General features: G+C 41.2%; 1 protein-coding gene across 14 annotated transcripts in view; it reads right to left on the reverse strand.

Annotated features, from left to right (window-relative positions):
* Positions 1-13962, reverse strand: part of epb41l3a (erythrocyte membrane protein band 4.1-like 3a) — a 210532-nt gene that overhangs the window by 58435 nt on the left and 138135 nt on the right. For 10 of the 14 annotated variants that reach the window (XM_067980708.1, XM_067980719.1, XM_067980706.1 and 7 more), the window contains 3 exons: positions 12953-13040; positions 8866-9030; positions 4854-4951 (listed from right to left, as the gene is read on the reverse strand). In XM_067980708.1, coding sequence (XP_067836809.1) covers positions 4854-4951; positions 8866-9030; positions 12953-13040 — 351 coding nt within the window. The remainder of the gene's footprint in view (positions 1-4853; positions 4952-8865; positions 9031-12952; positions 13041-13962) is intronic. The other 4 variants (XM_067980709.1, XM_067980717.1, XM_067980712.1 and 1 more) reach the window with 1 other exon arrangement.

Genomic DNA, 13962 nt, shown 5'->3' on the forward strand with positions numbered 1-13962 from the left:
GTGTTTAATTGTTCTGCCATTTCTTTGTTCCCCATTATAATTTCCCCAATTTCTGACCGTAAGGGACCTACATTTGTCTTCACTAATCTTTTTCTCTTGACATATTTATAGAAGCTTTTACAGTCAGCTTTTATGTTCCCTGCTAGTTTACTCTCATGCTCTATTTTTCCCTTCTTAATCGATCTCTTTGTCCTCCTTTGCTGAATTCTGAACTGCTCCCAATCCTCAGGCTTGCCGCTTTTTCTGGCAATTTTATATGTCTCCTCTTTGGATCTAATACTATCCCTAATTTCTTTTGTAAGCCACGGTTGAGCCACCTTTCCTGTTTTATTTTTGCGCCAGACAGGAATGAATAATTGTTGTAATTCCTGCACATGTTCTTTAAATATTAACCATTGCCTATCCACCGTCATCCCTTTTATAAAGTTCCCCAATCTATCATAGCCAACTCGCACCTCATACTTTCGTAATTTCCTTTATTTAGATTCAGGACCCTAGTTTCAGATTCAACTACTTCACTCTCCATCTTAATGAGGAATTCTATCATGCTATGGTCGCTCTTCCCTACAGGGCCCCGCACAACAAGACTGTTAATTAATCCTCTCTCATTGCACAATACCCAGTGTAGGATCGCCCGTTCTCTAGTTGGTTCCTCAACGTATTGGTGTAGAAAACCATCACGTACACACTCCAGGAATTCCTCCCCCACAGTATTATTGCTAATTTGGTTTGACCAATCTATATGTATATTAAAGTCACCCATGATTATAGTTGTACCCTTTTTGCATGAATCTCTAATTTCCTGTTTAATGCCCTTCCCTACATCTCCACTACTGTTTGGGGGCCTATAGACAACCCCCACCAACGTTTTCTGCCCCTTGGTGTTTCTTAGCTCCACCCATACAGATTCCACATCGTGATTTTCCGAGCCAATATCCTTACTCACTATTGCGTTGATTTCCTCCTTTATTAACAACGCTACTCCACCTCCTTTCCCTTTTTGCCTGCCCTTCCTAAACATTGAATACTCCTGGATGATCAGTTCCCATCCTTGGTCACCCTGCAGCCGTGTCTCCGTAATCGCAACTATATTATAACCGTTAATATCTATCTGCGCTGTTAATTCATCTATCTTATTGCGAATGCTCCGCGCATTTAGACACAATGCCTTTAGACTTGTCTTTTTAAGATTGCTAGTCATCTTTGTTTTATTTTGCACTATGGCCCTATTTGTTTTATTTTGCACTATGGCCCTATTTGTTTTATTTTGCACTATGGCCCTATTTGTTTTTCACCCTTGTTTTCTCTGCCTTCCACTATTGCTTCTTCCCATTCTGTCTTTTGTTTCTATCCTTGTTTCCCCCTCCTCTGTCTCCCTGCTCAGGTTCCCATCCCCCTGCCATTCTAGTTTAAACCTTCCCCAACAGCACTAGGAAACACCCCCGCGAGGACACTGGTCCCGGTCCTGCTTGGGTGTAACCCGTCCCGTTTGTACAGGTCCCACCTTCCCCAGAACTGGTCCCAATGTCCCAGGAATCTAAATCCCTCCCTCCTACACCATCCCTGCAGCCACACATTCATCTGGTCTATTTTCCTGTTCCTCTCCTCACTAGCACGTGGCACTGGTAGTAATCCTGAGATCACTACCTTTGAGGTCCTGCTTTTTAAATTTATCTCCTAACTCCTTAAATTCACCTTGCAGGACCTTATCCCTTTTTTTAAACCTATGTCGTTGGTACTGATATGAACCACGATACTGGCTGTTCACCCTCCCCCTCCAGAATGCCCTGCAGCTGCTCCATGACATCCTTGACCCGAGCACCAGGGAGGCAACATACCATCCTGGAGTCACGTTTGCAGCCGCAGAAACGCCTATCTGTTCCCCTTACAATTGAATCCCCTATCAATATAGCCCTGCCACTCTTCTTCCTCCCCTCCTGTGCAGCAGAGCCACCCATGGTGCCACAAACTTGGCTCTTGCTGCTTTCCCCTGATAAGCCATCTCCCCCAACAGTATCCAAAGTGGTATATCTGTTTGAGAGGGAGATGGCCCCAGGGGACTCCTGCTCTACCTGCCTAGTCCTTTTACTCTGCCTGGCGGTCACCCATTTCCTTTCTGCCTGCGTAATCTTTACCTACGATGTGACCACCTCACTGAACGTGCTATCCACGATAATCTCAGCATCGCAGATGCTCCACAGTGAATCCACCCGCAGCTCCAGCTCCGAAATACAGTTAGTCAGTAGCTGCAGTTCCTGCACACATGGTCGCCAGGGACACCTGTAGTGTCCATGACTTCCCACATAGTGCAGGAGGAGCGTATCACGGGTGCGAGCTCTGCTGCCATGACTTGCCTTAGATTTACACAGCGCTCGCCTCTCGGACTCTCCTTTTACACTGCGCTCACCTCTCGGACTCTCGTTTTACACTGCGCTCACCTCTCGGACTCTCCTCCCGTTCTTGGACTCTCCTTTTATACTGCGCTCACCTCTCGGACTCTCCTTTTACACTGCGCTCACCTCTCGGACTCTCCTTTTACACTGCGCTCACCTCTCGGACTCTCCTCCCGTTCTTGGACTCTCCTTTTATACTGCGCTCACCTCTCGGACTCTCCTCCCGCTCTTGGGACTCTCCTTTTACACTGCGCTCACCTCTCGGACTCTCCTCTCACTTTCGGACTCTCCTTTTATACTGCGCTCACCTCTCGGACTCTCCTCCCGCTCTCGGGACTCTCCTTTTACACTGCGGTCACCTCTCAGACTCTCCTCTCACTTTCGGACTCTCCTCTCGCGACTCTCCTTTTACATTGCGCTCACCTCTTGGACTCTTCTCTCGCTCTTGAACTATTTATGTGTTTAAGAAAGGGTTCTCTTTTATGTTAGCCGCTAATCTATTCTCATGTACTCTCTTTGCCACCCTTATTTCTTTTTTCAGTTCTCCCCTGTACTTTTTGAATTCAGCTTGCTTCTCTACTGAATTATGAATCCAACATTCATCATAAGCCTCTTTTTTCTGTTTCATATATGCTGATGACACCCAGCTCTACGGTCCCACCACGACCTCCAACTCCATGACACTCCATGCAATACTGAGGGGATGCTACAGTGTTTGGGTGGGGGGGTGGTTTGTGACATCTCACAGGTGATGTAAACCGAGGCCTCCATCTGCTTGATAAGGTGGAAGCTGAAGATACCTTGGTACTATTCAAAGAACATAAAGTTCTCCCAGTATCCTGGTCAACATACTCCCCCCAATCAGCCACCAAAAACAAATTAACTGGTCAATTATCTAATTTGCAGTTTTGAGGGATCTTGCTGTGCACAAATTGGCTGCTGCATTAGCCCACATAACAACAGTGATTGCACATCAAGAAGTAACTTATTTAACGTGAAGTACTTTGAGATGTTCTGCGGATGTGATACAATGCTATATTAATGCATGTTCGTTCAATCTTTAAAAGCCTTCCTTAAAATGCATCTTCTCGATCGTGCTTTGGTAATTTCTTCTAACTACTCCAATACTCTGGTATCCATTCTTCTATATGAAGCACCTTGTGATGTTTATTATGCTAAAAGCTCTGTATAGGTACAGGTTGTTGCTGTAGAAGGCTAAGAGGGGAGCGCATTAGTACAAAATTGGATTAAAGATTAGTTCCAAAGCAATATGAATATTTTTAATAAAGAATATTAAAGTCATTGAATGATTTGGCCAACCAATATCTGGTGTTCCTACATGGAATCAAAAAGTGACCGGTATAGTTGCTTTGGGATGCACTTCCATTTGTCTTCACTAATTTTTCAGTTTGGTTACAAATATATCAATATGTCTTAGATGGTAGCAAATACTTCATTCTTTGTCAGAAATCCATGATCTTTTGCATATTTTTTCTAACTGATATTTTCTTATGGTTGATGGCACTGATGTATGTTTCCCTACAAGGACTCTGACTAAATACTGCTCAAACAGCCTTCCTCTGTCCTGGCATGGATAGAACTTTTCTCTAACTGCTTAGAAATCAGGGCTACTAAGAAATGTCTATTCTTCCTATTTAGTCTACAGAATACTGCATCCACCAGACCAATGCAAGGTTATGGTGACACCTTGTTTCCTCCATTGTTGGATGATATAATTCACACCGGACTTGTAAAGAATCCTGATCTATCACAAAAACTAAGAATTCATGCTGGAATAATAAAATAGAATTAAGGTGACTCTTCTAAAACTTCTGGGAAATCTTCCACAACCTTTACAGCACAAGGTGAAAAAAATGTACGGCATTCAATAAACCATTGCTGCAACCTTCACAGATAGACAGATCAACTATGATGTAGCAAAAATACTTTTTGGTTTCAGCAGAGAATGGAAGATTGAATACTAATTTTTATTTGATAATCCTGCATTAAGTATAAACAGTGTTCCAAATTTTAAAAAGAGATAAATATATCAGCCTGGAAATTTATGTGAGCCATGTTATCTTACAATTGTTTGATGTGTTCAGATCAAATTCCTCTCTCTTGTTATTTTAATGGAAGTGTTAAGCAAGTTAAAATAGACAGATTAGCGTCTTCATTAAAATAACAAAGGAATTTGATATGAGAGTGTTAAGCATTTGTCTGTTAACTTTCCTCACAGTAATTTCCAGGCTATTGTGTTCTATCGGTTAAACTAACTACAATGAAGACAAACTTACGTTTCTGAGATAGAGTGATAAGAGATAAGCTAAAGTTTAGGTTTTACATTCCATTCCACCCATGTCCCATTCTGTACCATAGCAATTCTAATAACTAAAGTAGCTAGTACTGAGGCTACTCTAACCCTGTCAATTCCAAGTTAAATGGTCAGGTCAGACTTACCTAAAGAATGTGTGATGCTCAATGCATACTTTCCACAACCTTTTTGCTGCTCTGTGGTTTGGAAGTTTAAATCCAATGGTGCTCTCAAACTGCTCAAACTAGGAAGGAAAAAGCAGAAAGTGTCAAGTTTTCCTGAGAAAACAGATCAAACCATTACAGCACAACTAGGATACAGCTCCGCTGTCCAGAGCCTCTCCTGACCCAACCACATAACACAAACACCAACACATGTACAAACACGAACTCACTTACGTACAAACACGAACTCACAACACTATAACACAAACACGTGCACACACACAAACGCACACTATAACACACACTTAACACAAACACACTAACACATACTAACACACATGACACTAACAAACATGACCACTCACAAAAAAACACCCACACACACACACACAAACATAGACATGGCTCAGTGTAAGTTTTTCAGCATTTTCCTTCAGGCAAGTACTCAAATTGTTTTACTATCTGAGTACCTAGCTACCTGATAAACTAATAAAGAGTAAACATTTTCTATTTAATTTCAACTCATTCTTCTGTGCCATCTATGGCCTGGAGTGGTGTCTGAGCAATTGAAGGCAATGACCCCGAAAATCCCCTGGGCACAATCAAGGTGAACCAGTGCCCTCCAGAGCTGACCACGGAGTTTACAGTTAGTTGGGAGGGCTCAAGCACTGGTATAGGCACATCTCTGGCTCCCACCTAATCTAATGCAGCAGGAAAGTCCATCCTCCACCAAGACCCCAGCCATGTTCCCCTCAGGTTTTTTTTTTATTGTCCCTTTCTTTGGACGTACAGAGGTCCAGGTCAATTCCCTGGCCAACACATTCCCCACGACCGCCCCCCCCCCCCCCCTTTCCACATGGTGGCCCATCTAACTGAGCATACTGGCTCCAGTACTACACTAGGTCCCGATTGAGTCAGTAAAGCTGGAACTCCTGGCTTCGGGAGTACCCACTACTGGCACTGTCCCCCTGACGACACTTGCCTTGTAAAGGTTGGCAGAGGTTCTGCCCCTTACATGGCATGTTCTAAAATCCCAGAAAGATCCACGAAGCGCCTCTGAACTTTTCCTTTAAGTTAAAAATGCTTCTTAAATGCAAGTTGTTGTTGTTGACCCAGCACAGCCAGGTACCCGGTCATTATCTGGTGGGTTCTACTGGTCTCCGGGCAGTTATAGCGGAAGACTGGTGAAGCCCCGTACAGATTTTTGGGACTATCATTTGAACCCTGGGATTCAATTCAGTAAAAAGTCAATGGTATTGTTTTAATATATTCTCTTTCCTCCTACTCCATACTGGTGAATGTCCTACTCTAATGCAGCTGACATGGCTTTAAATTGACCCCTCCCAGCCAATATAACTTAGTATTGGGAGGAATCACCATCCCACTACCCTCATGGTCTGAATACAGTCAGCTGCATTAGAACATTTTTTTAAAATAACCTTTATAATAAAAAGCCAATCATTACAAATGAACAAATTACAAATCCAAGAAGGAAAGATGTGAAACATTTAAAAGTTAAAATTGAAACAATTTAATATTTTAGAAGTAAAATTATAAACAGGTTTAAGTATTAATGGAGTACAATTCTTAACATGGCATTTGTAGAATGGCAAATGCTTCAAGCTTCAGGACAGCTATGAAAGGGTATAGCTGGAGATGGATGCAGAAATACTCTCCTGCCCTTTGTTAAATACACAGAAGTCGGTAAAGTAGTTCCTAGCGAGAGTAAATATTTCTCTCTTTCCCTCTCTTACACTACAAGATAGGAAGGAGCGGTACTATTGTAGAAAGGTATTGGTTAAGGCACAGCGATGCACAATATGCAGGAGGGACTCAAATTGGAGGAGTGCAACTGCTTCAAGCACTTCAGGTGCCTTACCAGCACCATCTAGGTGTTTGGGCATGCAAACATCCACCAATAACAAGTCCTAATGAGCAAACATTAATTTATAAAAAGCATGAACCAACATAATACAACAACAGTAACAGTTAAATGGAACAAGAGTTCAGGGAGGTTTTTTTTTGGAAATATAAGATAGATGAAAAGGGCACATTACATCCGATGGGGGTGAAATATGTCTGGGTTGGTAGTGCAAAACGGTCAATAGCGAATCTGAAGCCCATTTTACTCTCCGTCCAATTTTCTTTTCCATTGAAGTTAATAGAAAACAAAATCGTTTGGGGTGTGGAGTAAGCTGCCGACGCACTATCACCCATTTTGTGTTATCGCCCAAGACAAATTTCACCTCCAATATTGTCTTAAACTGAAACTCTAACGGGCTTGTGAGCGAAATAAGTGATTGATGACTTGGTCCCAAGACAGTAAATTCCAAGTTCTGAAGCTAACCATCCTTTCATCTCACCCAGAAACTTCTTTTTCTTGCAAGATAAGCAAACAAGTTGAGGAGCACGGATATTGATGTAATTAATCAATCAGCATTTAACATCAGGATTTTGCGTCAGATTATTGTTCCAATATTTTAGAGCTAAACATCAGGAAAAGGGTGAAAGTTAGAGTATATATTTTTTGGAAATTTCTTTAATTTTGATTGACAACAGGAAGTAGAAATGCTCAATCCCTCATCCTTTATAATTAAGATTACTACTAGTACAGAATTTCTGAAAACTTGTAGTGGTTTGCATAGATTTGAAATTGTGAGACAAATACAACTAATTCAGCACTGTAATATATATATATAATTTTCTTTATTACATGCTAAGGTAAGATTTGTTCGCTTAGAATTAGTGCATACTCTGCAGAATTTGGGAAACTATGTTAAGCAAAATACAAAATTATGTAAAACACTGCATAATACTGGCCACTGCAGCTGAAAGACCATCTACCATTAGTACTACTGTATTGTTAAGTGCAATGGCAGCATGTTGTAAAATGCAAAGCAGGCACTCAGCCACTCAAAATCTTAACAAAAGATTAGGCATCATTCCAAAATGATCGTGGCATTGAACTAAGGAATGCAAAAAAGCTACAAACTGTGCTGTGTTCTAAATCTACTTTGTCTGCTCAATTGTGTTGTGTCTTTTAGCCAATGTTGGGCAAGAGGCCATTGCAAACAAGCTTTCAGGATATTTTTTACTTGGATATCCTGTACATCTCTTAATAAATAATGTAGGTGGACAGCAGTGTAATGGTACATCATGGGCTGGATGTCTTATCAGGTTATATTTTTAGTGATATGTCTAATTTGTCATTTCATTTATTTTAAACAGACATACTATATAAAAAAAATTGAATTTTATTTTTTTCTTCCTTCCAGCAAGATATTGCAGGTTCTAACATTGTTACATATTTAATGTTGAGCGACCAACATTCAAACTACAAATAGGGCTTTTTTGTTTCACATAGTGCTACACTGTTGGCTATTTTTGTCGCACAGCATCTTAAAACGTTGACGTCATAATAGTAAATGCCTGTTGGAGAAATTATGAAACCATTATTAAAGTAGATCCCTTGGAAAGCAGTTACAGGGAAAATGGTATGAGCAGGATATATTATGTGTTCCCGATTATTGAGACAGCCACCGAAAGGTTTGATCAGTCCACGTGGAAGGCAGAGGCAGTTAATCAATAGTATTAAAAGTGTTTTTTGACCTTGTATTTTGTGAGCTTTGGAGTTAAATTTAATAGAACATCGATCCAAGATGATCAACTGTGAATGATCAACTACAGTTTAATTGCTATTAGAAGAGCGCTACCTTCTTAAATAACTCAGTATTAAAACTCTTTCGAATTCTGAACAAGAGTCACTTGAACAGATATACCTGCAAATTCCATGCAGGTAAAGATAGTCTTTTGTAACACTTTTGAGCCTTGATATTGGAAGAATATTTTTTTGCAACGAATCCTGACTCAGCCCTTTATTTATTTGCAAACTAATTTCACATTTTGTTAGCATACTATGTTTCTTAGTACATGATAACAGTACTTTCAGGAAGTGCTGCATACAAGTAGTGACCAAAGGAGATGCAAACCTCACATTTGAACTTACTTCACCGGGACGGATTTTGATGTAGAAGTTATTTCTTTTGTATGAGATCTTGAGAACCTTGGGCCAGGCGAATCTGTTTATTCTCAGCCTGTCTCTGTAGATCAGCAAGCCACTGGCACACACACCAAGCATGATATCAACTCCTTCTGAATCCTTGTAAAGCAGAAAAACAAATACTCTAACGGTACCGTCTTCAACCTAGTGCAGTATTAGAAACTACCAGAAACACAATTTCATCAAATACCTGTGGCACTGTTAAGTATATTTAGCGTACAACCACAAAATACTAAGGGCCAGAAATTCCACCCTTGCGCTGCGAGCGTCTCGGGGGTGGAGGGTGGAAAATGGGGCAGAATGTGGAAAATGAGGTGAAACCCAGTTCTGCCAGGATTCTACCCAGTAGAGAGAAGGCTGGGTAATTCCAGTAGTAGGTTGTAAGCGGTAACTAACCAAACATTGAGTGTCAATCGAGGCTGGCGCCGCTGATGTGCCCTTACAGGAGTGATGCGCAGACCCCAACCATGCTAATGGCCCAATCCTCACAATCTGGACAAGGTCAACAGCCTTCACTTTGGGTGTCCATTGGTTTTGCTCCGCTGCACTTGCACCAGTGGAGCAAGCCCATCGGAATTCCGGGTCCAAGGATTCTATTTCCCAACTATCATCAGCATTAGGTTTAAATGCTCCACCAGTGAATCGGGCAACGAAATCGGCGCAGAATTCTCACTGCAAATTTCCTTCGGGGTCCTCCCGAGTAACTGTCGTAACTTCAGTGGAAATCCTATTTACACGTCTATCTGGCATTTCTGCCGATCTTCCACCGAAATTACAGCAGCTGATCAGAAGAATCCAAGGAAAATCATTGTGCTATTTTGCAATTACTGTGGCAGATGACAATGGCTGGATGCAAAAGGAGAAATAGAATCTTTTCCTCTTGGTTAGTACATTCTAAACTATAATCTGTATATCATAAAAGGTAAAAATTGAGGCAGATGTAAGAATTCTTCAATTACTTGTTCATGCAGCAAATTTGTAGCAAGAAGAAAACAAAGTGAACTTTGTAAATAATTTCCTGATTCTGAATTAAATAGATTTTTACTGTCAGTTTTGATAAAAACGAGGCCACACAAATAATTTATAGACAATGAATTGTTTTTCTCATCTTATTCCAATCTATCCCTCAGTCTGGCAATGGGAAAGAACTTTATGTGCTTGCAACAAGTGGTCACCATAATCCAAATTTTAAGTGGTCAGGTGTCACCATTATTGCCAAACAGATTGTTGCTCCGTGTTCATTTACTTCTTTTCCCATTGTTTCTTTCCTTATTCTCACCCCATGACTGGTTTGCTCCCTTATTCTGTTTTCAATGATCTGTTGAGTTTCTTTTTCTCTTTTGTCTTTCATTCCTTTGTAGCTCATCAGTTATATTTTCTGCTTCATGCTTTTCTTTGTACCTTTTGGCCATTTTCCTTCATAGTTCACAGCTCTTAGACATGCAATGGAAGAGTTTCCTTCAGCTCATGCATGAATTCTGGGATCAAACTGAGGTGGGCTTATGGCAAAAAAAGGAAATGGTTGCAAAGAGGGAGGGCTCTGGCCTATAAATATTTATCGCTCAGCAACCTGGAGGGGGAGCAGCTGGCCCTTTCACCACTCTCAGGGCAGATGACTGTCAAGTGCCTAGTGAGGAAACTCGAGACAACAGCTTGCTTAGAAGCTAGGTATGAGTACACACTCTCATATATCCAGGGTTCAGTGCCTACTGTGATTGGGTTGCAGAGAGGCAAGCAGCAGCTGTTGATGTCAGCACCCCAAATGGTGGAAACACTGATGGGGCATGATATGTGCTCGTACTGTGGTCAGAAGGATGGCTGCAATGCACAGAAACATTTTATAGTGAGTGGTGCTGCTCAGCAGGCCTCTCAGGAGTATTCCTGGTACCTGCTGCCTGCTTAGCAAGGGCTCACACCCCCGCTTGTTAGTTGTCTGGTGACCAACTAGTGACTATCCTCCTTGGGGTTTGGGAATAGGGGAAGAAAGGATGACATACCTGACCTCTGATGCTCTCAATATCTATGACCAATGCCACATACCACTTTTATTCCTCTATTACACAATTTCCTAATCCAAGTTGTCAGGTAGGGTCTTCAGAAAAGAGTCTTGATATTTACTACACCTGCAGGGTACTAAGCAACAGATATTTGTAGGTCGAAGTCACCCTCTCCTTTTGCTAGGCATGTCATCATGGAACCAACTTGATCCCAGAAAACCTGTGGGGCAGACTCCAAATTGATCCATCTGCTGCTGAAACCCTCATCCATGCTTTTGTTGCCTCCAGACTTGACTATTCCAGTGCTGTACTGGCCGTCCTCCCAGCTTCCACCCTCCGTAAACTTCAGCTCATCCAAAACTCTGCTGTCCGTATCCTAACTCGCACCAAGTCCCGTTCACCCATCACCCCAGTGTGCGTTGACCTGTAGTGGCTTCCAGTCCCGTAATGCCTCAAATTTAAAATGATCATTTTTGTCTTCAAATCCCTCCATGACGTCGCCCTCTTATCTCTTTAACCTGCTCCAGCCCTACAACCTCCAAGAACTCTGAATTCTGCCAGTTCTGGTCTCTTGTGCATCCCCGATTTCCTTCACCCAATCACTGACAGCCGTGCTTTCAGCTGTGTAGGCCCCAAACTCTGGAATTCCCTCCCTAAACCTATCTGACTCTCCCTCTCCTCCTTTAAGACCTACCTTTTTGACCAAGCTTCTGGTCACCTATCCTAATATCTCTTTAGGAGGTGCGGTGTCAAATTTTGTCGGATTACACTCCTGCGAAGTGCCTTGGGACGTTTTACTACGTTAAAGGCGCTATATAAATGCAAGTTGTTGTTGCCGCCTTTGATCTCTGCAGTAAACTTGGTAATCTGACACCCGAGTTGGGCAGATATTCAGTAATGCAGGATGCTGTTGATGATTAACCAGTCAGTCTAACTCATTGATGGGCCCTGAAAGGGTCTAGCAGGGGTCACTGGGGGCTGGAATTCTTCCCGATCAATGTCAAATAAACCTGCAAGCCAATGCCCTAACAGGTAAGCTGGTCCTAGCTTAGGATAAGCAGCAAGAAGCTTGCCCTGTGCTGGTAAGCTATACAGTTTTAGCCTGTTGAACTCCAGCAGCATCCCAACACACAGTTAGGTTTCTGAAATCTTGTCTGGTGCCAACCTGTGCTAAAGTCTCTAGGTTTAGGTAAATGCAGTGAGTTCCCATGGAGGGAGAATGTGCACTTCAAATCAGGCAAAAGGAATTATGTGGATTTCTCTCAGGAGTTTGATTTGGAGACTTTTTTCTAACCAAAAAAATGTTTTATTTTATCTTTCCGTCACCAAATGCTACAGCCAATTCTTGCTTTGTGAAATGGATAGATTCTACCATTAAACCACATTTACCTTATGATTATACACACTCAAACATTGTAATTCCTAGTCTTACTAGAGGCAGCCCTATGAGCAGGATTAGTCTGTGATGATGCAGAACACTAAGGCAGTTTAACAATAGAATGTAGGCATTGTGAAACTTTTCAATGAAGTGCAGACACGTTTTATTTAGTGAAGGAAAACCTGGGGCAAAATCTGAATATTTAATACTTAACCTAAGTGTGTTCCATATTGTTTTTAACATTAATTGTGGATGGGGTGATGTGAGGTTAATCACAGTTAATGAGGTTTTATGTGGCCTGTTAATTCTGCCATTTATTACTGTCTAGGTTAGTACATCTGATATGTTATCTGACTGATCACAAGCAGTGTTTATCTTTTTTTCTCTCTCTCCTTGATTGGCCCTGATATTTACCATCATGTTACAATTGAATTCAGAACTAGAAAATAATTCATACCAACTAGAATAAAACAGATGCTTCTACAATCTGTTCCCAGTAGCATTATTTGTTTGATTCATTTCCATTATTGAGAGAGGCTTTTTTTTTAAATGACAATTTTCCAGCAGAAAATCAATTTGTCAACTCAATTAGAGAAATGTGTGTTCTGGAAGAACCACCCACTCAGCTCACACCTTAAAGTAATACCTTGGCATGATGCAGGTCCACTCCATACATGGACAGCTTTTTGGCATTCTCCAAAAAATGCATCTCTGCTTCAGCAGGCGTCATACCCCTAAAATGAGGAAGCAAAAGCTAGATTTTCATTCAGCTCACATCCTCAACTTCAACAGATATTCTATTTTGCTTTGGCCCAGGCTGCCGTTTTGAAAGCTTCCAAAATTCTACCTGAAAACAAGCCAAATCCTCTCAAACAAGTTAGTTTAGTCTGTGCGAAAATGCACAATGGTATGTGTCTTCCTCTGCTGTAATCCATTCACATACCTTGTGAGGAATAATATGAGAGACTCATGTACAAAATGGATACATTCATTCTTAAAAAATGTAGCAGTTTTGTCAATAAATTATTCCCAATTGAGAGACTACCCTCCATCCAGAAGACCAAGCAACTGTGCCACATGTTTCCTAATACAAATATCACCCCATGGCTTAGCTGGAAGCAAATGCAGCTCTCATCAAGTGAGATGGACTGAGCACATTGGTTCATTACCACAAAATAGGAAATCCTAATGGCCTTGCTGAGAAATAAAATGTATCACACAGACAGGCGAAGATTCAGTCTACCGTTGAATTTAACCCAGCAACTATGATGCTGCAAAGCAGGCAGCCAATGAGCTGTCAAGAGGCTATGATGTTTATAGCCTCAAGCACTGTATATTGCACTCCCCTCATTTAGAGAGATAAGTTTAAAGTCTCTTAATTGAGAATGATTTAATGATAAAACATAAATACCAACAGAAAAAAACAAATTCACAAACTGCCACTAGATATTCAGCGATACTTATTCTTTTATGTACATTTTCAAAAGCCACATAAGACATAGCAAACACAAATTCTATTTTTTCATGCTGTGATCACATTTCTTATTGCTGGCATATTTAATAATATTTTCAAAACATGTCAAGGTTATGCACTGGTTGATTAAAAATATATATATAAACATTGAGCCAAACTAGAAGCATAATCACAGAACGGTA

Source organism: Heptranchias perlo, chromosome 3 (genome assembly GCF_035084215.1).
Source record: "Heptranchias perlo isolate sHepPer1 chromosome 3, sHepPer1.hap1, whole genome shotgun sequence".
NCBI classification, from domain to species: domain Eukaryota; kingdom Metazoa; phylum Chordata; class Chondrichthyes; order Hexanchiformes; family Hexanchidae; genus Heptranchias; species Heptranchias perlo.